The sequence below is a fragment of the Oncorhynchus tshawytscha genome, linkage group LG20, assembly GCF_018296145.1.
Source record: "Oncorhynchus tshawytscha isolate Ot180627B linkage group LG20, Otsh_v2.0, whole genome shotgun sequence".
Lineage (NCBI taxonomy): Eukaryota > Metazoa > Chordata > Actinopteri > Salmoniformes > Salmonidae > Oncorhynchus > Oncorhynchus tshawytscha.
In genome coordinates, this window is record NC_056448.1 from 27673568 (window position 1) to 27701388 (window position 27821).

Below are 27821 nucleotides of genomic sequence, written 5' to 3' on the forward strand. Positions count from 1 at the left end.
AGGGGTCAGGAGACACTGTGGCCCCATCCGAGGGCACCCCCGGACAGGGCCAAACAGGAAGGATATAACCCCACCCACTTTGCCAAAGCACAGCCCCCACACCACTAGAGGGATATCTTCAACCACCAACTTACCATCCTGAGACAAGGCTGAGTATAGCCCACAAAGATCTCCGCCACGGAGGTCAAGACAACTGGGACCTCAGGGGAAAAAAACAAGGTCAAATCATGACTTCAGTGATCTTCAGATCGGAAAGTCAGAGCACTAGAAAGATGCCTGAGTTCCTGAGTTAGATGACAGTTCCCCAAAAAACATCCAGTCGGAGCTTGTTTTTTCCCAAGTTCCGAGTTTTCTTGAACGCACTGAAGTCGGAAGTCAGAGAATTCAGTGCGTTCAAGACAACTGGGAACTCTGAAAAAAACAAGCTCCGACAAGGAAAAATCATTTTAACCGGTCAACCAACTCAGAATTTCAAGTCGGAAACTCAGGCATCTTTCTAGAGCTTTGACTTTCCTACCTGCAGATCACTGAAGATCGTTTTCTTCAGAGTTCCCAGCTACCTTGAAAGTGCCTTCAGAAATTATTCATACCCCTTGAATTATTCCACATTTTGTTGTGTTACAGCCTGAATTCAAAATTGATTAAATTGATTTTGATTTCACCCATCTACACACAATACCCCATAATGGCAAAGTGAAAACATGTTTTTAGAAATTGTTGCAAATGTATTGAAAATTAAATACATAAATATTAAATTTACATTAATTATTCACACCCCTTTGTGGTGACACTCCAGATTGAGCTCAGGTGCATCCTTGAGATGTCACTACAACTTGTTTCAATTGTTTGGACATAAGAAAGCAACACACCTGTCTATATGAGGTCCCAAAGTTGACAGTTCATGTCAGATCACGCAACTTGAGTCAAGATCTATTTCTTACTTTACTCCTAGGAACAGGGCATCATTGAAAGGAGTGATTTCTGGGGTAGTGTGAAGGTGGAGCAATTGAAGTTGAAGATTCCTGGTGTTTGTGATGGCCGCCGTTTGGTGCGATGCTGACCCTGTTGTGAGCATGGTGAAACAGAGCAGGAGGGCATGGGATAGAGGATTGTGTAGTTTCGGTGGATTAAGTTGTGTGTGCGTCAACTGTAGGGGTACACATGTTGCTGGGGATCGGAAGTGTCTGGTGCGAGAGGCAGGTTGAGGTGGCTAGAGTCAGAGTAGTGCAGAAGATGCCGTATGCTGAGGCAGTGAAGAAAGTAGAGGAGGATGGGTCAAGGATGAGGGATTCTGAGAGGATCCCTATGGAAATTAGATCTGTGCCAGCACAAAGGGATAGGCCAATGAGTGATACAGTATATGCTTCAGTAAGGTTGGCTTCTAAGCGTTCATAGCAATTGTTATCACCTGTACTGCAGAAATGGAACGTGAGTCACAGAAAATATATGTTGTGGTGGCAGCTGCAGAGAAGCATTTGGGGGTATGAAATTTGCCTTCAGAAGAGTTACAGCATGTGTCGAGTGGTGGTGTCCGGTCCTCTCGGGTCGTTGGCCTGGGGTAGGATCAGAAAGGGTTAATAATGAAATAAGGTGATGTGATTTACTTTGGTTTTTTTAAAACTAGGCAAGTCAATTAAGAACACGTTTTTATTTACAATGACGGCCTACACCGGCCAAACCCGGACGATGCTGGGCCAATTGTGTGTCGCCCTATGGCACTCCCAATCACAGCCAGTTGTGATACAGCCTGGATTTGAACCTGTCTGTAGTGACACCTCAAGCACAGTGCCTTGGACCACTGCGCCACTCGGGAGCCCCATGAGTGTAGGGATAGTGTAGGGATAGTTGGAAGGGTCATAAAAATATTAAAATATGTATACTTTTTTCAAATTGAAAATTATGTTTTTGGTTCCCATTTCCCATTTTGTATCATAAAGTGTAATGGATCTGTACTATAGTTCAGTTGGGGACAGTAATGCAACATATTGGATGCCAACCGCTGTTAAACCTCACTGAAGAAGTGCATGTCAGAGCAGAAACTATACTAAGTCCAAGGAACTGTTCAAAGATCGCCGAGATAGAATTTGATGAGGCATGTATCTGGGGAAGGATATTCAATCATGTCTCATGTTGAATGTTTCCAAGAACACAGTGGTCTCCATCATTGGGAAATTTAAAAAATATGAAACTACCCAGACTCTGCCTAGAACTATCCGTCCGATCAAACTGAGCAATCGGGCAAGAAGGACCTTAGTCAGGGAGATGACCAAGAACCCAATGACCACTCTGACAGAACTACAGAGTTCCTTGCCTGAGATGGGAGAACCTGCCAGAAGGACAACAGTCTCTACAGCACTTCACCAATCTGGGTTTTATCAGTGGCCAGAAGGAAGCCACTCCTGAGAAAAAGGCACATGACAGCATGCCTGGAGTTTGCAAAAAGGCATGTGAAAGACTGAACATAAGGCAAAAGATTGTGGTCTGATTAGACAAAAATCTAACTATTTGGCAGGAACGCAAAGTGTTATGTCTGGAGAAAACCAGGCACAGCTCATCATCCATCTAGCACCATCCCTACGATAAGCATGGGGGTGGCAGCATCAAGCTATGGGGATGCTTTTCAGCGGCAGGGACTGGAAATCTGGTGAGGATAGAGAGAACAATGAATGGAGCTAAATACAGGCAAATCGTTGATGAAAACCATCTTCAGATTGTAGATTCCAGACTGGGGCGAAGATTTACGTTCCAACAGGACAATGACCCCAAACATACAGCAAAAGCAATGCTGGAATGGCTTCAGAACAAGAATATGAAAGTCCTTGAGTGGCCCGGACTTTAATCCTATTGAAAATCTGTAGAAAGACTTGAAGATTGCTGTTCACCGCAGATCCTAATTGTCCCTAGAATTTCTAAGCAAACAGCTGGAGGCAGGGCTTTCTCCTATAGAGCTCCATTTTTATGGAACGGTCTGCCTACCCATGTCAGAGACGCAAACTCGGTCTCAACCTTTAAGTCTTTACTGAAGACTCATCTCTTCAGTGGGTCATATGATTGAGTGTAGTCTGGCCCAGGAGTGGGAAGGTGAACGGAAAAGCTCTGGAGCAACGAACCGCCCTTGCTGTCTCTGCCTGGCCGGTTCCCCTCTTCCCACTGGGATTCTCTGCCTCTAACCCTATTACAGGGGCTGAGTCACTGGCTTACTGGGGCTCTCTCATGCTGTCCCTGGAAGGGGTGCGTCACCTGAGTGGGTTGATTCACTGATGTGGTCATCCTGTCTGGGTTGGCGCCCCCCCTTGGGTTGTGCCATGGCGGAGATCTTTGTGGGCTATACTCAGCCTTGTCTCAGGATGGTAAGTTGGTGGTTGAAGATATCCCTCTAGTGGTGTGGGGGCTGTGCTTTGGCAAAGTGGGTGGGGTTATATCCTTCCTGTTTGGCCTTGTCTGGGGGTGTCCTCGGATGGGGCCACAGTGTCTCCTGACCCCTCCTGTCTCAGCCTCCAGTATTTATGCTGCAGTAGTTCATGTGTCGGGGGGCTAGGGTCCGTTTGTTATATCTGGAGTACCTCTCCTGTCCTATTCGGTGTCCTGTGTGAATCTAAGTGTGCGTTCTCTAATTCTCTCTTTCTCTCTCTCTCGGAGGACCTGAGCCCTAGGACCATGACCCAGGACTACCTGACATGATGACTCCTTGCTGTCCCCAGTCCACCTGACCGTGCTGCTGCTCCAGTTTCAACTGTTCTGCCTTATTATACGACCATGCTGGTCATTTATGAACATTTGAACATCTTGTCCATGTTCTGTTATAATCTCCACCCGGCACAGCCAGAAGAGGACTGGCCACCCCACATAGCCTGGTCCCTCTCTAGGTTTTGGCCTTTCTAGGGAGTTTTTCCTAGCCACCGTGCTTCTACACCTGCATTGCTTGCTGTTTGGGGTTTTAGGCTGGGTTTCTGTACAGCACATTGAGATATCAGCTGATGTATGAAGGGCTATATAAATAAATTTGATTTGATCCTCATCTAACTTAACAGACCTTGAGAAAATCTGCAAGGAAGCTGCCAAAGGTGCTTCCACAAAATATTGACTAAGGGGTGTGAATACTTATGTAAATTTGAAATTTGCTAAATGTTCTGAAAACATGTTTTCACTTTGTCATTATTGGGTATTGGGGTATTGTGTGTAGCTGGATGAAAGAAAAAAATGACTCAATTTTGAGTTCAGGCTGTAACAACAAAAGTGGAATAAGTCAAGGTTATGAATACTTTCTAAAGGCACTGTATGTCAGGATCAAAAAAATATGAAAGGAGCAAAGTCCAGGTAAAAAGTTAGAGGAAAACCCACCTGTCTTCTGAAACCCTAACCCTGGGATAGTTATTTTTTTCAGCAGGACAATTACACAAATGTTAATGCAAAAAACACACCGGATTGGTGTTTGCAAACTCGATCTACTCAGGGTTTTCTAAAGATAACCAGATTCAGTTTCACATTGCAGTTTAGGCTTCATCCATACTACGAAGGTGGATATTGCTCGTCTGCCTACTGCCAACTCAGCAGGCTTCTAACTGCATGTGCATGATGTCCCACATGGCTAGCACTAGTCGAATGCCAAACTTTTCAATGAGACAATGCTGAAACAGTCTATGAGCGCGTCAGTGCCACATTTGAATTTGTGCCGAAATAAAAATGAAAAAAGTTATTTTACAAATTCAGCAGGCTATGGTGTGAAATATGATTTTAGAAGTGCAATCTATATTTTCCAACTGGGCACAGCTTTCAGTTCAACATCTAGTTTTGATTTAGGCTCAATTTGATTGTCAACTAACGTGAATTCAAAATGAAATCAACCCAAAAAAGTCTGTCATTGGAATTAGATTAATAGTTAGGTGAAAAAAAGACAAGGTATCTTTGTGCCAACAAAAATAAGTGGTTAAATGTGTTCAAAAAACAAAAATATATTTTCTAAGCATTCTTATGCAGTACCTCCTAGATATAGGACAGACACTTCAAAATCTCCAAGTCGGAAACTCTGGCATCTTTCTAGAGCACTGACTTTCCGACCTGAAGTAATAATTTGACCCTGTTATAAGTGTTAATTGCTGTTTAGCTATGATTAGTAGTGTTCGCAGTAGACTGACAATGAAAAGTACTGGTATTAAAGATAAGTCATTGCAAAAAAAGTGCGGTTTAATTATTTTATTTAAAAAGACCTTAAGGCATCTTGATAAAAAAAAGTTTCAAAGTCTTTAGCAACTGACAAAAGAGAGCAGACCATATTACATCAATATAATATAACTAAGTATATAACAGTATATTCACACATTGAAAAACCTGAGAATGGCTTTAAGAGACCATATAGAACAAAATTGATCAGGTTGATTTCAACTGTTATGCAAATCTTAATTGAATTATCAGTTTTAAAAAGGTGACCTTGAATATATTCCATTTAGGTCAAAAAAGTAAACAGAACATGAATCAAATGCATAATGATTTACAAAGTATAACAGTTTCAAAGTCTTTAGCAACTGACAAAACAATTACAGGAGAGGGTACAACGCATCAGTACATAAAGAGACCACAAGTATATTCACATATTTACAAATGGCAAACCTTTCATAAGTACAAGTATCAAAACCTGACAATGAGGTTAAGAGAAAATAGAAAGTGAAAGAATAAAAAGTGAACATCTTATCTAAAAGAGGAAGCTGTAAAAACATCTAATGTATCAGAGTGAAATCAGTCTCACAACATCACAGTTTGAGGTTGTCATTTTGTCCCATCCCAACATTAGCAACAGACAGAGGATAAACTGCACTAAGTACCATTCATTATACGAAACAAGAGTTAACACAAGCCTTTGAACACTAATAACTTAATGCAGTCATATAAATATATTATTTCTGCACATTCAATTTACCCATTTAAAAAACAAAAAATGTCACAAAACCCACACATATTTCTACAGCCATTGTCTCGGGAAGTATGTGCGAGAACTTCATTTTTAACAGCTTTGTAGTATACTGTGGATTGGCTGATCCCTAGCACATCCATCCAATCACAGTGGAGATCCTTCTCAGTGAAGATGCTCAGTATACGGCAACCACAAACCTAATTACAAAGGTTACGTTCTTATATCTACACAAGCATACCACTTAGAATAAATGCTCAATACATTGCTTAATTCTGTGATATGTGATATGCTAGTGTTACTAGAGCAGAGCCAAAGAAATAAGTAGAATCTGACTCAAACCACCAGTGTTACATCTGGCATCAACTCTGAACCGGAAGAAGTATCCTGGCTGACGTCAGGTGACAGGAAGTTCAGGCCCTGCGATCGTAGTCAGCGACCATCCTCTTGATGTGGGACAGTTTGGCCTTCAGGTATTTACTCCTGCGCTTCTTCAACTGGTAATCTGCTGACTGTAGACCAGGAAGAATGGGCCAATGAAGGTACATCGTCTTCTGTAGCTGGTCAGTTTTGTTTTATGACTATAATAAGTGTGGTAAGTACAAGTGTATAGAAATCTGGTTCTAAATCAGTTCACAAGGGACATGATAACCACATGTACTTTCTCAAACTTCATGACAATGTGGGACTGGGGTGTAGTACTCAGAAGAGACACAAGAGGGAGTACATAAGGAAGTAGATCAAACAAAGAGGCGTTGCTTAAATGTTGTGGATACCTACCTTCTTTATGTCCTTTAGCCTGTTGTACTTTTCCATAGCATCCTGTAGGGGAAAGAAAGATTACTGAAAATGCAAACAAATATACTTCTCAAACAACTATTCCTCTCATGACCCCTTTCTTCCACACCCTAAAGTTAGCATGTGATTGGGAAACAATGCAACATATCATGGATATTTTCTCAATGTTATAAATTGAGACCAGAATTTTTACTGGCCACATGACCTGACCAGGAAAACCTTTAACTAGCTAGCTAGGGTCCTCTAAAGTGCACGTTTGAGATTGACTACATTCAGACTGCACAGAATCACTGATCAACAAAATCACCTTGCTTCCCAAATAACTAGTCATCATGTGATCAAGATTAGCCCATTCCTCACCAAAATGATTCCATCAAACTCACCAGGAACTGGGGGCTTCCCTCCTGCAGCTCATCCAGCTCTCTGTCCACCTCTGACAGGCTCTTGTTGATGATGTCCAGCTCTCCCTGCAGGTCCTTGTACTCCTGGTGATCCCGGTCAAACTCACGCTTGTAGTCCACACGTTCCTGCTCATTGGCAATGGTGGGGAACTCACTGAGGAGAGAGAGAAAGGGGGAGAGAGGATGTGTCAGAATACACCTGAAAATTTTATTGTGGAAACCTAGACGGCAATATGTTTTCAGACTTTGTGGCACAGAACAGCAATTTCAATCTTGTAGTATTAATAGTAGCTGTCAACTAAAATACATACAACCATTATCACTACAACTGTAATTCTGTCTCTCTCTGTACCTGTCGAAGTCATTGTCGTCGTCCAGCTCGTCCCCAGAGGAAGCGTAGTCTGTATCCTGTCCATCAGTACGGCGAGGACGACCGGCCCGTCTCTTCTTGGGCTTCCCTGCTGCTGAGCTGGCCATCTCTGAGCCACTGCTGTAGGGGGCGCTACTGTGCACAGGGAAGTCACAAACTACTGGAGGACTGGAGACAGACAAGGAAAGATGGGAGTCTTGATTTAGCCTTACGGTTGTGGGCGGAGCAGTTGCCGTACCAGGCGGTGATACAGCCCGCCAGGATGCTCTCGATTGTGCATCTGTAGAAGTTTGTGAGTGCTTTTGGTGACAAGCCGAATTTCTTCAGCCTCCTGAGGTTGAAGAGGCGCTGATGCGCCTTCTCGATGCTGTCTGTGTGGGTGGACCAATTCAGTTTGTCTGTGATGTGTATGCCGAGGAACTTAAAACTTGCTACCCTCTCCACTACTGTTCCATCGATGTGGATAAGGGGGTGTTCCCTCTGCTGTTTCCTGAAGTCCACAATCATCTCCTTAGTTTTGTTGACATTGAGTGTGAGGTTATTTTCCTGACACCACACTCCGAGGGCCCTCACCTCCTCCCTGTAGGCCGTCTCGTCAGTTAATGCGGGAGCTTCACCTCCCCTAAGCAGTGATCAATAATGCGGTCTACCTGCTAATACTTAAAGGTTAGTGTTGGATTACTGTTGTAGGCTATTACAGCTACTGCCACAAGCAAAAGTTTAAAAAATAGAAATAAATAAAAAGTGCCGAACTTGCACTGCCCATTTTTACTTTGCTTACCGGGTGGGAAAAATTGACAATAATGTTGTGTAATGGTGAATTAAAAATAAAAGCAAAACATTTCTGCTTCAAAAAAGCATGACAAGGTACATTAGTGTATTTCAGTCACCAGTCATACTGGTGGTTGAGTTGCGTAAAGGTTACAAACTTAAGGTGTCGTTTTGCTTGACTTTCTGGTGTGAGATAAGCTGTGAGTTGACCTACAGTACCATCCATGACTGATGATTGCACTACAGGAAACATGAACATTTGGTTCTGCCAGAAAGATTTCCTCATGCCAAATAATGATAATAAAAAAGGTTGATTCTGACATGAGACCATTCTCTCCAGCTATTTGTGTGATCACACACACCACACGTCTTGCATTCCAGAGACCAGGGGTGGTATTTCTTTCTAAGTTCCTACATCTAAGATAATCATCCCAGAGACAGACACACGGTCACTATTGTTCCTTAAAAACAACTGTTTGACATCCAGGTTGTGCGATAAACACTTTTTTACAAATATAGTACAACCACTCTGGACTTTTATTTGGGAGTAGGTAATGTACATAACTGATCATGGGATGATAGCCCATTTTTGCAAGTGGTCTGGTGACATCTTTTTTTAAAGAATTTTATTCAAAAACAATTCCAATCTTGGTGAAATGCCAAGCAAGCTTATGTCTGACTTTCAATATGATGCACAAGACAAGAGTTGCTCCTCTCCAACAATGGAAATACAGACTTGTTCAATGTGATGATGTCATCGTCAGATGGCGGGGAAAGAAGGAATGTCACACTTCCTTCACTATAGCCCTCACCTACCGTTCTCACTGTCCTTTCATAGCAGTGTCTTACAGTAAATGGACTTAAAATGGACGGAAGATGTCACCCATTTCAACATTCTCCATCTTCTGCACAGAAAATCACATATGGCCACACAACCCCGCACAAACACGCCCAGTCATCTCAGTACTGCAGCAAGCCCTAACATGCTATCGTCCCCTCCCAGCAGTGTAGAATAACACCATAAGATTCGGATCAACCTCAAACCTGCCATTACTGTGGAAGCACTACAATGGTCTGCACTGACATATGTAGAAAACAGAACAATCTTCTCAAATCAAAGTCAGTCAAGTGCACCGAATACAAACTTATAGTGAAATGCTTACTTACAGGCTTTAACCAATAGTGCAAAAAAGGTATTAGGTGAACAATAGGTAATTAAAGAAATAAAACAACAGTAGAAAGACAGGCTACATACAGTAGCATGGCTATAAAAGTATCGAGGCTACATACAGACACCGGTTAGTCAGGTTGATTGAGGTAGTATGTACATGTAGATATGGTTAAAGTTACTATGCATGTATGATGAACAGAGAGTAGCAGTAGCGTAAAAGAGGGGTTGACAGGTGGTGGGTGGAGGGATAATGCAGATAGCTCAATTAGCCAATGAGCGGGAGCACTGGTTGATCATCCCAATTGAGGTAGTATGTACATGAATGTATAGTTAAAGTGACTATGCATATATGATAAACCGAGAGTAGCAGCAGCGTAAAGAGAGGGGTTGGGGGGGGCACACAATGTAAATAGTCCAGGTAGCCATTTGATTACCTGTTCAGGAGTCTTATGGCTTGGGGGTAAAAACTGTTGAGAAGCCTTTTTGTCCTAGACTTGGCACTGCGGTACCGCTTGCCATGCGGTAGTAGAGAACAGTCTATGACTGTGGTGGCTGGGGTCTTTGACAATTTTTAGGGCCTTCCTCTGACACCGCCTGATGTAGAGGTCCTGGATGGCAAGCAGCTTAACCCAAGAGATGTACTGGGTCGTAATCACTACCCTCTGTAGTGCCTTGCGGTCGGAGGCCGAGCAATTGCCGTACCAGGCAGTGATGCAACCAGTGCTCTCGATGTTGCAGCTGTTGAACCTTTTGAGGATCTCAGGACCCATACCAAATCTTTTTAGTTTTCTGAGGGGGAATAGGCTTTGTCCTGCCCTCTTCACAACTGTCTTGGTGTGTTAGATATGTTAACTACCAAAGGAAAGGAAATCTCTCTTTGTTTAATTCCCAGTATAACATTATGAGATAAGACAATATAAGGTCATTGTTCTTTGATCAATTCCACAGATCTAATCTCGTCTGTACTAAAGTGGGCTGTAGTTGTAGTGTAAGCCTGTTTGTAACTGTACTGTATTGTCTGTACTCACGCTGGGCTGTCATTGTAGGGAGGTTTGTCGTAGTTGGTGCTGGTGTCGTCCAGGTGACTCCTGGATCCTCCAAACTTCTCTGGGTAGTCGGTCAGCACCACACCTTCATCAGGAAAACCTGACACATTGTTCACCTGCAGAGGGGATACAACATATACTTCAGTGATCAAACTCACAGCAGCTGAGAGAGCCACAGCAGCTGAGAGAGCCACAGCAGCTGAGAGAGCCACAGCAGCTGAGAGAGCCACAGCAGCTGAGAGAGCCACAGCAGCTGAGAGCCACAGCAGAGCCACAGCAGCTGAGAGAGCCACAGCAGCTGAGAGCCACAGCAGACACCACAGCAGCTGAGAGAGCCACAGCAGCTGAGAGAGCCACAGCAGACGAGAGAGCCACAGCAGACGAGAGAGCCACAGCAGACGAGAGAGCCACAGCAGACGAGAGAGCCACAGCAGACAAGATAATCATACTATTTGTACTGTGGCAACGGAACCGCCTTGAGATACAAATTGAAAAAGAGTCATCTGAACAGGTAGGCCTATATGTGTGGAGGGGGAATTGAAATGCAGATGTACAGTAATAGAAGTATACTTCCTCTGGGGAGTGAAATGCCACATCATGCTTAGAGTGAATCCTCATCAGAACAATGACATACTGTATTTGATGACGTTGTACCAACTTGATAGTAAGACACATTTACACTGAAAAACATATGCAGAAATACTTCCCAGAGCAAAGCCAGCCACTATAGTAATGCTTGGAGCGTCGGTGTTGGGACTTTGTTCAGATCTGAAATTGCTAATTGCATAAGGCTAGCAATTTGGTAGTACCTCTGACAGGCTAAGTGGAATGTTCACAGTATGGTTTACACCTATCCACTCCTCTCAGACCTCCACAAGTGCATAAGGGGTAGGTACTAAGTAGGTGTCATTTGTAGACAGACAGAATTTTCCCATCAGGGTAATCAGTAGACCAGGGAAGACACACTCATCCATGCAATAACACTGCCTCAGCAATTTCAGAAAGGTTTTCACGAGCCACACAGCACTTCTCTGCCTCTTCAGTTTCTCAGGGTCATGTTGCTGTTCTGTAATGTTGTGCATGTGTCTACTTTGCTTGTATTGGTCAGCATGGGTTTAAATACTAGTTAGACCAGCTCTTCCTCTTTCACATTTTCCTCTAGTGCAAAACTCAAATACCAGTTGTGAGTTTGGTGAAAAAAGCTGCAGTGTGTAAATGTTAAATAATTTTGTTGGACCATACTGAAACTTACCTTGACTATGAGCCACTTACTATCTTGACTTAACTCCCACTTCATTATCATGATTTAGGTATGTGGAAAGCGGGTGTTCTAAGAACAGTTTCAGAAACCATGATTCATCGTTGACTCCTCTTTTTACTTTTGAGCACTGACCATGTTTTTCCTTAACTGCTTACTGTCCTCATTCAACAGAGAACCTCTTGAAATAATATACCTCCCAACTGCCATTTTTGTTTTTGAAGGTCTTATTCCACACACCATTTTACTGACAGGGAGTGAAACCACCATACACAAACCACACCCATACACAAACCACACCCAGAAACTGAGTGTGAGAGCTCTCTCCTCAAATCTCCAATGCTGCTGACTCTGGGAGAACAGGTCTTACTACTTTACCTATCAGACTACTGCTGTAGAACAAAACAGTCAACAGGCAGACATATTGGCCTGACTAATCCTTCTCCATGCATGAGAACACAGTACCTGGTTTCACTGAAACCACCAGAGGTCAACAACAACTCTGACCGCAGCAGTTTGTTCAGAGACGGAAAACCCTTAAGGGTTAAGGTGAACGAAGTGCTGCAATTCTGTGTAGTCTAAAAAAAATGTCCCCTCCTTTCTTCCTTCTTTCATACAGCTTTCAGGAAGGGAAATAAACTATAGGGTCAGACAAACTCTGCCGATATGATTTCCTAACCTTAGCTGTACATGTTTAGAGGAAGTATTACCTTTGAATAGAATCTGAGAGCATTTCAATAGTGTAAAATGTCTTCAATCATTTCTGTCCTATCCTTCATGATCACTGATCTGTTAGCGCCTAACAGGTGATATCAATATGAAACCGTATTGTCTCATTTATTACAAGTGTGTTTCCTTTGATCATTGTTTCCACATTTCCTCTCCTTGCTTCCCTCTGGGGTTTTGTGTGGAATGCAAGTGAAAGACAGGAGAAGACACAAGGAATTTAAAAATTATATTCGACATTCATCCCCCATGTGTACCCATTCACTCCCTAACTCACCCATGCCTCCACGTCCTGGGGCGGGGCCTCCTCGTTGATGATCTTCACCTTCCTCCACAGGACGTTGGACTTGCCATAATTCCTGATTTTCTGGCGCGTCTTTAAGGCAAACACCATCATGATGATCAGAGCCGCCATCACCAGGAAGCCAAACACTATCGCTATGGCCTGGATCAGGATGGGGAAGTTGGGTGAGACACACAGACCCAGACACCACCACAGAGATGAGAGGAAGTATGCAGCGAAAGGAGGCATACATACATCCCCTCTCTCACAAACACACACAAAGTACACTCACCTCCTGAGGCTCCACCACACAGTAATGGTAGAGATACTGGTTGACCAACATTCCTGAAACCTGGGGGACCTGGTACTGGGCACACAGGCCTGCCAGCTGGTTCCCATAGATCGACCCTGTAGATTGAGCCATGGGGTTCACCGCCACCAGGTACACTATAGTCGCTATGAGCATCAGCAGGGCCAGGATAGCACAGATGATCACCACAGCTAGGTAGAACCTTCTAGACTCCGACAGGCCATGCCTCGACACCACGATGATGAAAATGACAAGGGCCGTGATGAAGCTGAATGCTGCCATGGCAATGATGAATCCTTTGCCAGTGCGAGGGTCATTGTAGTTCCCTCCGAGTCCGCCGTAGCCATAGTTGTTACCGGCACCATAGGCAGCACCACCAAAGCTACCGGAGTAACCACCGCCTCCGTACGAGCTGCCCCCATACGAGCTGCCCCCGTAACCACCGAAGCCAGACATGGCCCCCTGGCTGTCCCAGGCCAGCGTAGAGGCCACACAGGCAAATATGGCCACACAGAGGACAATGACGATGATGGCCATCAGCTTGATGATGCCCGGGGGAGACGTCCATTTGTAGAAGTGCTGGAACTCATCGTCAGGGTAGTAGGAGTACGCCGGCTGGGGTGGCTCATGACTGCAGAGGGAGACAGACAACCGATTAAACGTGGATTGTAACAGAGTGGGTGTGTCAAGTGTAGGAACATAAATTGTAGGATGAGCGAGTTAGCAAAGACAATTGTGTGTGAGACACATATAGAGGAGAGCTATAAACTGCCTTGGGCCAACAACACAAGCTATAATCTCTATTGAGCAAACACCTCGTATAGTATGAGTTATTGCACTACTATGGTTTTCGATAAACATAATACAAGATCAAACCTTTAGGTAAAAGTTCATGCCTTTTCCACCCAACAAGTATATCAAATATGTACAGGTCAGGAAGGTCATAAACCTTTTGACAAAGATATAGTAGGGGTAAAGTAAAAGTTACGACTCACTATCCATCTGACTCATAGGGAGGCGGACTCCCGTTGTGTTTGGAAGACATTCCTGAATCCACAGGTGCCCGAAGGGTCTCTCTCTCTTTAAAGCTCTGTTGGAGAAAAAACATTAGAATAAAGCAAAGAAACATACAGCTCACTGCCTCAGTGTCTACAGGAGAGTTACAAAACACAGTGAATAATGACACAAGGCTACCTCCCCATGGGAAACAGTGAGAACAGGTGTGAAAACAAAAAAAACAGTCAACAAAGAGGTGTTTTCAGTGGGGTATTCATCTTTAAATAATGAGGACAATTATCTGCATTGTTCTCTAATCCACATAAGCCATATGGCTTGTCAACCAGGTTAAATTTATATCTGCAACATTTTGAACCTGAATAATGACACAGTAACTGACATGCATTACTGATTTCTTAAATGAGGGTTCCCCAACTGGTTGCCACATGACGAATTTGACCTGCGGGTGGATTAATTTCCCCCCCCCCCAAGTTTTATTGTTGGACATAAGACTGTAAAAACAAATATAAGCAAGGTTTGAAATGATTATGTTTTAGGCAAACATGTTATAGATTCTTGAAGTCAATTTGCAATCGACAAACTATTTGTAATTAGGGGGGGCGAAATCGGTCCTTGAATTAATCTAGCTGTTGATCGTTGTTAAATCATAGGCTACTCATAACCAATAAAATAATATCAGTAAAGCGTTTGAACTAGGCTGAACAAATGTTGATACAAAAAAAAACTTGTTTAGTTTCCAACAACACATTTTAAATTAAGATAACATTGCGAAAAAAGATCATGTGATCTTACCACAAACACGATTTCACAATGAAACAAATGTTCCACAAAATAAAGCCGAACCACTCACCTGTTGGAAAATAGTCAGCGCGTCTGACACCAGTGGTTTCTGGTGAAATTCCGTCCGATTCTCAATAACAGGCCACACCTTGTTCAGGTGTGGCGTCGTCAAAATATGACCCGCCCCTTCACCCCCCACCCCCACCCCACCACACACACACACACACACACACACACATTTCCCCGCCCCCGAACGTGAAGGGTGTCTGGTTTCCTCCTCTCATCTCCATCAGGCAGGCTTGTACCACAATGAAGAGTTGATACAACGAAAAATGTATTGAAGCGAAACAAAGTCAACAGAAGTGAAACAAAACGAAAATAATCCAAGTCAAATGCACGTGCACTAATGTTTTATTTTGGTTGCTTGATAGGCCTACAAGAGGCTTCCTCTGGGAGTAGCCTAGGCTAGCCTTTTTCTTTCCCCTGTATGTCTTCCATTCAGTTCGGTGGTAAACAAGTGTCAGAAGCCAGAAACTACAAACTGCGGTATACATATAATGGAAAACATCTAGTTTGTTACAAGTGTCATTGAATACCTGCAAATGCAGTAGGCCTATTTCACACAAGTTTGCATAAAGCAGACTAACCAATGGATTTTCCATCAGCAAAAATACTTTACTGTAACATCAATGACAAAAGTAAACTGCAGACCCTGTGAGCTATCAACAACAAGTGCTTGTTTTTCAATTTGACATTTTACTGTAGGTTTTTAAGGACAGTGGCAAACTGACAGCCCTGCTTGTAGGGCCTACTACTAAATAATACAAAAACAGACATGCAATAGCAGAGGTGTAGTCTCAAAGACAGCAAGCACCAATTCATCATGGATGACTTTCAAAAGAACCTTTCTAAATATCACATTTGGTCTAATACAGGAAGACAACATTTAAATGCAATAAAACATATGTTCGTTCATAGTCACAAAATGATAGAAGACAAGACATAAATATAACAGTCATTTATTTACATTAAAACACCAAGGCACATGCAAAGGTTATTCACTACTACAAACTGCTAGCCTAACACACGTGGAGGAAATAAGTAGTGTTGTCTAATGAAATGGTAGAACATGGTACTAAAACTACACAGAAATTAGTGTGGTCATTAAATATAGCAGAAATTGTGTGTGATCTTTCCAAAAAGCATAATCATCACTCAGGAGGGACACCTGTATGTTACCTGATTCTCACAATATGATGATTTGGAAATTCACAAATCCTCCAGATGGTCAGTGTATAACACAGACAGTCTTGAGATATAGCAGTTGAAGAGTTCAGGTAGTAAACCATACCCAAAGTGAGCCAGTATCACAGTTACCTCATAAGTTAACTTTGGACAGTGGTTGGACAGTGGTTGAACAGTGGTTGTAAAGTTTGCACAGTGATTGAATAAAAACAAAATGGATTGCAACATGACAATCGTCATCACTCTAGTGTTCCAATGAGTCAGTGAGCTAGGAGTCAAGGAATGGAGGGAGTAGAAAAAGGTGATTGATAAAAGCATGTCAAATGTAATATGTAAACACATGCAACAATTTCCATGATACATTTGAAGGATTGTAGCCTAATCCTGTTCTCCCTTTGTGAAACACTTGAGCAGCTGGTGTTGCGTGAGTACGGTGAAATGGATTAGAAGGCCTTAGATACAGTGGTATGTCCAGTTACAGTACCATACTGGTCTTTGTTTGCATATCAAGGTCATTTTCAGTAAAAAAAAGTAAAGCATTGCTCCAGATGCCCCTTTGGTCAATTCATCATGCGCACACACACACAGTCGCACACACACTCCAGTTTCTTTTGGGGTTTAATTAAGAAAATGTTCTGGTTCAAAAAGAAGTGCAGTCTCTGAAAGGAAAGGGAAACCATTTTAAACCACCATTCCAACCAGCCTGAACCGGTTTCATTCCTAATCAAATTTAAACTAAAAATGGCTCCCATCTGTTTGCACTGGTCCCCATATGTTTTCCATTATTTTAAACTGGTCCCTACTAGTTTTAACTGGTCTCCTACTGGTTCCCAGTGGTCTCCCCAAACAGATAGGCCATGCTGGTTTAGCCGTAGCCATCGTTCCACTCCATGACCTTGTCGTACTCGTGGATCTTCTGTTTAATGTGGGCCAGTTTGTTCTTCAGGTATTCACAGCGCTCCCTCTTCTCCTGGAACGTAGGATCCTAACAGCGAGAGAGAAGAGAAGTTTCAGATTTCTTGAATTTTCAAACTAACCAAACCTATCAGTTATCCTGCAATGCTCTGGCAAATCGAAATCCAGTTTAAAGAGTTACTGGCATATGCATCATTGCATGGCAGAAACGTCTTATGGGCTAAGCATAATGCATATGAATTAGCTCTGTGTCAAATGTCAAAAAGACAATGTAAGGCCAATAACATGCCACATGTAGAACTCAAGTGTGGATAATTGTGATATTAAACAGCATTGTGAGTTAGCAGAGTGTGCCAGGGAGAAGAAGTTTAGTACTACTTTTTTATACAAGTTCAGCTTGTGTGTTTTCCCTGACCCCACTCCTTTTAAATAAAGAGACCATCAGCACTGTGCTGAATATGAAGTGATGCCGTTTCCTCTACCTCTAGGTTTCGAGAAAACACAATGAGCCCATTCATGTGAGAAGGTTTGCAAGGAAATTCAATACTTCCTCATGCCGGAACAGAAGCACACACGTTATCTTCTTCTATCCTCGAGGGACCTAAAATACATTTCCTTAAAAAAAATGTCAAAAGATTTTCCCTAACTCTAAACCAAACCCTAATTGTAACCCGAACCCCTGAATTTAAAATAACCAATGTCCCCACAAAGGAGAATTTTCCTTGTTTTACTTGGTGATTTTAAGGACCCACAAGGATAGAAGAACACACACACACTTCCTCTCTCTGCCCACTCATGCTCGATTCATCTTTCCCACAGTGGCAGTATAGATTAACAACCACTGGCACACAGGTGACTTACTACACCCTGTCTGCTAATGGTGCTTAATTTACAAGGATAGGCTAGGTCTTTTAATCTGAATATAGGGCCAATTGGAGTTGGCAACTGTTACAATATGGGCAGCTGAATGATTGAGAGAAAGGCAGGGGACAAACTCACATTTTTCTTCCTCTGGTACTCCTGAAGGATTTTGTTCACGCGGTCATACTCCTGGTGAAAAAAAGATCATGCAAGATTGTAATGAGTTCAAAAATCAGGAAACTTCAGGAATCGAAAGTACAGTTTGATGGCTTTGAGAGGAAGTGGAGGGTGGAGGAGAAGTACAGGGGAGAGGAAATAGAGGGGGAGGATTCAAGGAAGTCTCAGGACGGGGGGACGTGGGAGGGGGGGGGTGAGGCAGAGCACCACAATGAGAGCAGAACGAACAACTATTTAGTGTTGATATTCTCAATATGGCTTCCTCTCATCGTCTCCATCGGCACTGATCTGAAAACATGCTAGGTGAAAGCAATATGGCTGATTTTTATAATGCTATTTCCTGTCACCTATCCAGTTCTTTTAATATCAGTGTTAATTACAGCAGACAAAGAGAGAGGAAGACTCTTAGACCAAATAGATGCGATCAACAAGAAAAGAACAAAAAATAATAAACAGGAAGTGAATGTGTGGTTGCGTAACAGCAGGACATGGCCAATCACCATCTGACTGTTGGGGTGCTGGGGTAGGGCACGCATCATGGCGTCCAGCTCGTCAAACTTCCTGGTGGTGGCCTGCACGTCGGCGTGGAGCTCCTTGTACTCAGAGTACTGGTCATTGAACACAGCCCGGTACTGGTCCCGCTCATCGACCGTACGGATGGTTGGGTACTTACTGCAGGGGGGAAGAGAGTGGGCAGCGGAGGCACAGAGGATTCATTATTACAACACGAGGGGCAGAAAGCAAAGGGGGCTTCCTCCATGGCAGACAGTGTAACTTTACTTCCAAAAACAGGTCTAGAAAGAACACAGGGTAGCCTACTTACTACAGTGAAACAGAGATCAGTCACACTTTACAGAAATTAAATGTATTACTGCAAAGTATTCATGTATTTACTTTACAAAATGTATATTTATTAAGGTATACAGTTATTGTTGTCAATGTAAATACACAGTTACTACACCCTTTACTAATTAAAACACAATTTTCCTGTCTTATTACTATTCAATGTAACCTAATATGTACATACCATGCAGAACTGGGTAATTACATTCTGAGTACTAAAATAGTTGCAAGGCATTAGGGCAACTCAATGTAAAGTGTTAAACTTAAACAGGCTTAATGATTATTAGAGGGATAAGAACAAACAGGGTCATTGTTATGGGAGTGATAAAAACAAAGGATATTTACATCAGGAAGGCCGAAAATTCAAAACTGTGCTCACTACGAGTGGCGAAAATGTGTAGAATTAAAAACAGCAAAGAAGCTATTTTTCTCCTGAACGCTTAGGACTTGCCCCCAAACAAGTCAGGACTTGCCCCCAAACAAGTCAGGACTTGCCCCCAAACAAGTCAGGACTTGCCCCCAAACAAGTCAGGACTTGCCCCCAAACAAGTCAGGACTTGCCCCCAAACAAGTCAGGACTTGCCCCCAAACAAGTCAGGACTTGCCCCCAAACAAGTCAGGACTTGCCCCCAAACAAGTCAGGACTTGCCCCCAAACAAGTCAGGACTTGCCCCCAAAATGTCCAGAGAAATAAAATTACAATTCCTGTCTAGACTGGTTAGGCAGAGCTTGAATTTGCATATGGCTCATGGTTTTTGTTTAGTGGGAAGTACAATCAGCCCACATGACATTCTACTTACAATCCCGCCAGAGGACTCAGTAAGCATTGCACATTCTACCTTTGTGCAAAATTGACTTTTTTTTTTTTTTACACCCGCTTAACATTACAGGGCAGATATTTGTCCTAATAATTTAACATCCTGAGCATAATTCCATGCACCAATGCAATCTCTGTGCATTCCCTGAAAACTTTCAAATAAACTAAATTCAGATTTGAACATGGTGCTTGAATTCTATCAATAAAACCCCTGTATCAACTACTCTCCCACTGCCCTGTGTGTGAAGGTGCCACTCACGCTATATAGTCAGGCATGATGACTGGTTTGGGGATGTGACCAGAAGGGATAGCTCCCTGTAGAACCTTCGGTGGCCCTGCCTTGGGTACCGCAGCCTGGATGGGAACCACAGTAGACCCCTGAATTGGCTCTGGAACCGGCATCTGGGAGAAAGAAGAACAAAGACAGAACCATAGAAATATAGACCATGGATGTAACTGGAGTATGTGTAACACTAAGGAGCTGATCAACACCATAGATTTCTTTGTTGGCATTAAGCCATAAATAAAAACATTAAGCTCAGCAGTAAATGCTTACCAAAGACCGCACCGCAGGGAAATCTGTCGTATGCATCTGCGTAATAACAAAACAGAAGTTGTGTAAGTCTAAAATGACACTTCTGCAACAAAAAAAGAGCTTATATTTATGTAATATAAGACTGCATATACACTGAGTGTACAAATCATTATGAACACATTCCTAATATTGAGTTGCACCCCCCCTTTTGCGTTCCACACAGATACTGGGCCAGGTTGACTCCAATGCTTCCCACAGTTGTGTCCTTTGGCTGGATGTCCTTTGGGTGGTGGACTATTCTTGATGTACATGAGAAACTGTTGAGCGTGAAAAACCCAGCTTCGTTGCAGTTCTTGATACAACCAGTGCGCCTGGCAGCTACTACCATACCCTGTTCAAAGGCACTTAAATATTTTGTCTTGCCCATTCACCCTCTGAATGACACACATACACAATCCATGTCTCCATTGTCTCAAAGCTTAAAAATCCTTCTTTAACATGTCTCCTGCCCTTCATCTACACTGACTAAAGTGGATTTAGCAAGTCACGTCAATAAGGGATCATAGCTTTCACCTGGATTCACCTAGTCAGTTTGTCGTGGAAAGATCAGGCATTCTTAATATTTTGCGCACTCAATGTATACAGCATACAGAAAGACAAGGTCACACTTGATTTGGAAAGTCTATCTGTAGATGCTGTACAGATGGTCAAATTATCTGTGTATAAGCAAGGTTACGGTTAGTTCTAAAATAAGGGGTCAGGTTAGTCCTCGAATAAGGGTTAAGGTTAGTTCTAGAATAAGGGTTAAGGTTAGTAGATAGTTTAAATGTTAATGAGTCTGTAGAGCATCTACAGATGGACTATCCAAATAAAATGTTACCAAAAACTATTGCTCCAATGTTTTCATAACTAGAACAGATTTTCTTCCTCACATGAGAACTGAATGAAAGCGATAGAACAAGTGGTACCTGAGCCGCCTAGCAATTAACATAGAACATAGCAAGCTACCATGGCAACCCCCATCCACTAATGAACAATGCTCTCTCAATGGACCATCACTCAGTGTGAACGCGCACATGCACTCATTCACACCCCTCTCAGCCTTTCTCATTAGTGTAGTGGTTCAAACAGCTTTATTTTCATTGCCAAGCTTGCATCAACTGTTGGATTTTCTGAATCAGACACCAATGAATGCAAATAATACCTGCAACTTAGACATCCTCACAGAAATGTAACTTTTTTCTCAGTTCTAACATTTAACCTCGTGCCTCAGGCACACACCCACAATCTCACCTCCAGGCCATACTTTTCCCGGTACATGCGTGCCTGCTCGTGCCGCCACAACTTCAGACACACAATGGCCCCGATCAGGTAGATCACCATGGTGACGAACAGAAAGATGATGGCGGCTGTCTGCCCGGCCTCGGTGCGGCAAAAAGCCCCGTTGATGCCATTGTTGAAGATGGGAAGGGAGCAGAGACCGCCCCGCGTGGTGTCCCTGACGTAGACTACAGCTAATAATGATAGTAGTATGGTCATTTAGTAAATACTTTTATCCAACGAGTCAACACAGTTACTGTATATTATTATAAAATGTATGGCCCATGCTGGAGTCAACCACAACACTGGTGTTACAAGTATCATGCTATAACCAGCTAAGCAGTTGGAAGAACCACAAATAATAGTAACCATCATCATAGTTTACATTGACATAGCATTGCATTCTCTCTCTAAAGTGTGTAGTTCACTTCCCACCCACCTGCAGCCATGTAGAGCACGGCCATGGCCAGGTTTATAGTAAACTCTGTCAGGGGCCACCAGGAGGAATCCAGTAGGATGGTGCGGTAGTACATAGTCATCCCTATCACCAACAATATCACAGTCACGATCCAGGCCAGCCCCGCCACAACTAACACAAACGGAGTCTGAGGACCCGAGTAGTAGGACCCTCCGGTGCCCGCTCCGTACATCCCACCTCCGTAGCCTCCGTATGCACTTCCAGGCGAGGAGTAGCCAAACATGTTGAACCACTCGTTGTCCTTGTGCACGTACGCGCACACGCAGGCGAACACCGCTGCACCCAGCAGCAGCTCCACGCATCCCAGAATCCTCAGCAGGCCCGCCCAGGACTTCATGTAGCCGTAGCGCTCGTGGTACTCTTCCACCCGCTCGCTGTAGGTGAGCGCCGTGTGGAGTGTGCGTCCCGAAATTGACTCTTGGTGGTCACCCACTCCCAGGAGCTCCTTGCGGGAGTTGTAGCTGCTTCCCCCCGACCCCCCATAGGGGTCCCGGTAGGATCTGGGCAGGGAGGGCGAGTGTGGGGGCGAGCAGCGCACCCCGCCACTGGTGCTGTTGTTGTTGTTAGAGGAGGAGGAGGAGGCAGGCATGGGGCAGGGCTTGCTGCTGCGGAGACTGGTCCCTCGGAAGAAGCTCTTCCACGAGTCAGGGATGAAACGGTGGACCGGTTTGATGTCGAGTGCAGGGTCTAGTTCGAGGTGTGGATCTGGGTCAGGGTCTGGGTTGTCCTCACTGACGCTGGGGTCATACTCGGGCCCCACAGGGGGCTGGTCGGGCAGGGGAGGGGGCGGAAGGGGATCAGAGCTCAGGGCTAGTTCGGTGCTCCGCTGGTACCTCAGGGGTTGAAGGTCAAAGGGGTCGTTTCGGCGTAGGGAGCCTGGCGGGACCTGGTCGTAATGGGGTTCATGACGGACACGCTCAGTGCGGCCGCAGGGACCTCCTCCAGAGGTCATGGGGAAAGAGATGAGCCCTGCACACACACACAAAAGTTATAGTGCCCTTTTCAAAACAGCTAAATATCAAAACTTTTTATATTTCACAAAAGTATTAAAAATCTTTTAGGATGAATGGCATGATGATGAAATAAGTACAGCAAGAAGAGATTACAAGAGCACAATAAATGAGGAAAGCAGAAGCAGGAAATGTGTCAAAACAATCAGAAATCCCAGATCGCAAACTTAAAAAACAGGCACACCACTGATAACCAAACATGCACAATGTAATGGTATACCAAACCATAGATACCAGCCCAAAACTATATGCTGACCTAAGCACCATAGAAGATTAACCCTAAACCATAGGTCATCAAGAATGGTAGAGAACTGGAGTAGCTGCACTTAGGGTGTTTTCACACTTGGTCCCTTTCAGCCTTTTTTTTTTTACGGTTTGCTTATTTTTTTAAGCAGTGTGCAGTGTGCAGTGTGAACAAGCCAAAGAAACTCAGACCCCTCAAAAGATCCCCTGAAGCAAACCGAACTGAGACCATCAAGAGGTGATCGGAGTCCGGTTCGCTTGAATTCCGTAGTCAGGTTCCCATTTTTAGGACAATGTGAACACAACACTCCCCAGGTTCATGTGTCATTATTCCCGTACCACACACTAGACTACTGCAACACCTTTTCCCTGCCCTAAACCCTCACATAGGTGCCACAAGAGAGAATCTAATGATGTTCAGGTTCCCCCCCCAAAAAGATGGTTTGTCCTGCTCTATGTAAAAAAATCCAGAGTGCATGTTGGAGAAATATCTTGGTTCCTTTCTAAACATAGCAATGCCAATGCAAAGAGGACAAAATAGTTGAAGTGAACTGAGTTATTTAGCACTTTAAAGAGGACGGCAATCAGTTCTTTTAAAGACGACAATATGTGAAAACACCCTAAAAGTACCAATGAATGAAGTTGAGTCAGGAACACATTTTTGTGCCACAACTAAATAAGGAAGTGGGCAAATAGGCTAGCCTACATTGGACTATTGAGTACTAGAGTAATTTCCCTTCCAAAAAAAGATTGCAGTCAGAGTGCAGTATAACTAACTGCAGTTTTTTTATACACTTCTGCTACTCAATGTGTATTATCTATGCATAGTCCCTTTACAAAGTACCTCAACTAACCTGTACCCCTGCACATTGACTTGGTACCGGTACACCCTGTATATAGCCTCGTTATTGTTATGTCATTTTATTCTGTTACTTTTTGATTTTAAACTTGACATTATTTAGTAAATATTTCCTTAACTCTATTTCTTGAACTGCATTGTTGGTTAAGGGCTTGTATGTAAGCATTTCACGGTAAGGTCTACACCCGTTGTATTTGACACGTGACCAATAACATTCGATTTGAGTTAGAGTGCAGTACAACTGCTGCAAATACTGTGTCCAAAATACCACAGTCGACTGCAGTTACTACACTTTTACTGCAGTTTCAAAACCGCTATCTTTTTTTGTAAGGGTTGGATAGTCAGCAGTGTGTTGCTTTAATTACTAGCAGTAGTGACACAAAAATATATTATTGATGATCATCAGCCAGCATGCCATCTTCAATTGGAGAGGATAAATTATGTTATTAGATTATGATAAATGAACATACTGTGTTGGAATACCTCTTTCACACGCAGTCACTCAGCACGACTTACATTGGCTTGCAGGTCAGAGTGCAAACCTTGTCTGGACATACAGATCATACATACATCCAGGAATCACCTGCAGACACAAAAGATTAGTATTTGGGTTTATACACACATTAAATGGATACACATTCTACAATGTAATTGACTAAAAAAATTGACTAAAGTCTCCAAAATCATATACAGTGGGGCAAAAAAGTATTTAGTCAGCCACCAATTGTGCAAGTTCTCCCACTTAAAAAGATGAGAGAGGCCTGTCATTTTCATCATAGGTACACTTCAACTATGACAGACAAAAATAGAAGAAAAAAAAATCCAGAAAATCACATTGTAGGATTTTTAATTAATTAATTTGCAAATTATGGTGGAAAATAAGTATTTGGTCAATAACAAAAGTTTCTCAATACTTTGTTATATACCCTTTGTTGGCAATGACAGAGGTCAAACGTTTTCTGTAAGTCTTCACAAGGTTTTCACACACTGTTGCTGGTATTTTGGCCCATTCCTCCATGCAGATCTCCTCTAGAGCAGTGATGTTTTGGGGCTGTTGCTGGGCAACACGGACTTTCAACTCCTTCCAAAGATTTGGCTAGGCCACTCCAGGACCTTGAAATGCTTCTTACAAAGCCACTCCTTCATTGCCCGGGCAGTGTGTTTGGGATCATTGTCATGTTGAAAGACCCAGCCATGTTTCATCTTCAATGTCCTTGCTGATGGAAGGAGGTTTTCACTCAAAATCTCACGATACATGGCCCCATTCATTCTTTCCTTTACACGGATCAGTCGTCCTGGTCCCTTTGCAGAAGAACAGCCCCAAAGCATGATGTTTCCACCCCCATGCTTCACAATATAGTATGGTGTTCTTTGGATGCAACTCAGCATTCTTTGTCCTCCAAACACGACGAGTTGAGTTTTTACCAAAAAGTTATATTTTGGTTTCATCTGACCATATGACATTCTCCCAATCTTCTTCTGGATCATCCAAATGCTCTCTAGCAAACTTCAGACGGGCCTGGACATGTACTGGCTTAAGCAGGGGGACATGTCTGGCACTGCAGGATTTGAGTCCCTGGCGGCGTAGTGTGTTACTGATGGTAGGCTTTGTTACTTTGGTTCTAGCTCTCTGCAGGTCATTCACTAGGTCCCCCCGTGTAGTTCTGGGATTTTTGCTCACCGTTCTTGTGATCATTTTGACCCCACGGGGTGAGATTTTGCATGGAGCCCCAGATCGAGGGAGATTATCAGTGGTCTTGTATGTCTTCCATTTCCTAATAATTGCTCCCACAGTTGATTTCTTCAAACCAAGCTGCTTACCTATTGCAGATTCAGTCTTCCCAGCCTGGTGCAGGTCTACAATTTTGTTTCTGGTGTCCTTTGACAGCTCTTTGGTCTTGGCCATAGTGGAGTTTGGAGCGTGACTGTTTCAGGTTGTGGACAGGTGTCTTTTATACTGATAACAAGTTCAAACAGGTGCCATTAATACAGGTAACGAGTGGAGGACAGAGGAGCCTCTTAAAGAAGTTACAGGTCTGTGAGAGCCAGAAATCTTGCTTGTTTGTAGGTGACCAAATACTTATTTTCCACCATAATTTGCAAATTAATTAATTAAAAATCCTACAATGTGATTTTCTGGATTTTTTTTCTCATTTTGTCTGTCGAGGTTGAAGTGTACCTATGATGAAACTTACAGGCCTCTCATCTTTTTAAGTGGGAGAACTTGCACAATTGGTGGCTGACTAAATACTTTTTTGCCCCACTGTAGGTGGTAAAAGAAAAGAGTAGCCCAGGGCTAAAGCACTATATCATTATAGCCTACTGATAAAACAAATAAAACAATGCATTTTAATTGTTCAAAATGCATTTTGAATTGCCCTGTAATTTGTGAAAGCAAACCATTCAAATTATCTATAATACTATTAACAAAAACATAAGGGTATTTCACAGGTGAAGTAAAACAACCATTGAAAGACAGGAATAATTAGGCCTACCATACGAATCTTTATATTATTGCTTATTACACTATCACTTGACTTGAAACAAAATATAACTTAATACAGTAACGTTATATTGTATCCAGCACCCCTGACTCGGTTGTTTCAAAGGGCACGTTCGCTGTAATGGCAGTTCAGCCTACCTTTTCACTGTCTGTGAATGTTGGATTTAGTTTGTCGCATTTAATAATAAAGACAGGTTCATAACCTACTTGGACGTAATAGTGGATTGTGCATTTGGTAAGGCTATCGGAAATAAGCTATTCGAATGCAGTCGTTGCGACGAATTAGAAACTTGGCTCCCTTCTCCGGCAACACTGGAGTGAAAAGTAGCTTCTGAATATGTTATGGTAAAGCTATAGACTTCGGTCTACGTGGTCATTTACAAAAATTGTGATTATTAGAGTGCTTTGTTGAAATAGTTTGGGCTTACCTTTGCCCCTGCTAAATTAGCTTGTTATCTCCAGTAGTTTTTCTCCCAGTTTTTTCCCTTAAAGCTCAGAGGTTGTTTTCCACAAGATAGCGCAGACTTTAACCACGTGACAAGCCCATCCCTGGGAGTGACGTCAGTCGAAAAAGTACGATCTACCTGTAGCTTCTCGCCGATTTAGCTCTCCCGGCACACCGCATGACCCATGTATTAGTCCTAAAGTGCACTGTCCTCCCAATGGCCAGGTCAGATCAGCAAAATCGAGCGCACCTGCAATTAGACTAGAGGGCTGTGTGGAAATAAGATCACAACAGGGAAGTGATACTGATGACTAATTTATGACTGGGTATCGAAAGTGTAGGCACAGCCTAGAGGTGGTCTATCACTGTTTATCTCTCTCTTTTTTTCTTTCCCTTAATTCTCAGTCTCTTTCTCTCTCTCTCTCTCTCTGCAGGGATGTTGTGATTCCCTAAGGTCAAATAAACTGACAAAGGACACATTATAATGAATACAGCAGAGTACAACACAACCCAGTAGAAGATCTGTTACTGATTAAACATAATCCCTGATGCGATAGTCTGGGTATCCGATTGTTTCTAAACTCAACAGTAAAACATCACATTGTTGTCTTGCTTTATGTTTAGCAAGTTTGGAAAGACAACAGCAAATTGGCTAAAGCAGAAAAAGACCAGCACCCAGACCAATGTTGTTATGTGACACTCATAAGGACCAGGTTGCAGCAGCGGCCGTTAAG

At 43.0% G+C, this 27821-nt stretch overlaps 1 protein-coding gene across 1 annotated transcript; it reads right to left on the reverse strand.

Moving 5' to 3' along the window:
• Nucleotides 1-5178: 5178 nt before the first annotated feature.
• LOC112220311 lies at nucleotides 5179-27273 on the reverse strand. Its single transcript, XM_024382091.2, has 18 exons — nucleotides 27071-27273; nucleotides 24656-24722; nucleotides 21989-22996; nucleotides 21523-21743; nucleotides 20251-20286; nucleotides 19954-20096; nucleotides 18535-18706; nucleotides 17996-18046; nucleotides 16952-17066; nucleotides 14907-15022; nucleotides 14035-14129; nucleotides 13022-13670; nucleotides 12724-12891; nucleotides 10445-10578; nucleotides 7457-7642; nucleotides 7087-7258; nucleotides 6686-6727; nucleotides 5179-6417 (listed from the first exon to the last, which is right to left on the reverse strand). The coding sequence occupies exons 3-18, from the start codon at nucleotides 22977-22979 to the stop codon at nucleotides 6319-6321; spliced, it is 3390 nt and encodes a 1129-aa protein (XP_024237859.2). The 5' UTR covers nucleotides 22980-22996; nucleotides 24656-24722; nucleotides 27071-27273; the 3' UTR covers nucleotides 5179-6318.
• Nucleotides 27274-27821: the final 548 nt, after the last annotated feature.

Coding starts and splice junctions, on each gene's coding strand:
- LOC112220311 (XM_024382091.2), bottom strand. CDS start 22,979: ATGACCTCTGGAGGAGGTCCCTGCGGCCGCACTGAGCGTGTCCGTCAT. Junction 12,892..13,021: donor GTGTGGTGGAGCCTCAGGAG/GTGAGTGTACTT, acceptor ATCCTGATCCAG/GCCATAGCGATAGTGTTTGG. Junction 7,643..10,444: donor CCCTACAATGACAGCCCAGC/GTGAGTACAGAC, acceptor GTCTGTCTCCAG/TCCTCCAGTAGTTTGTGACT.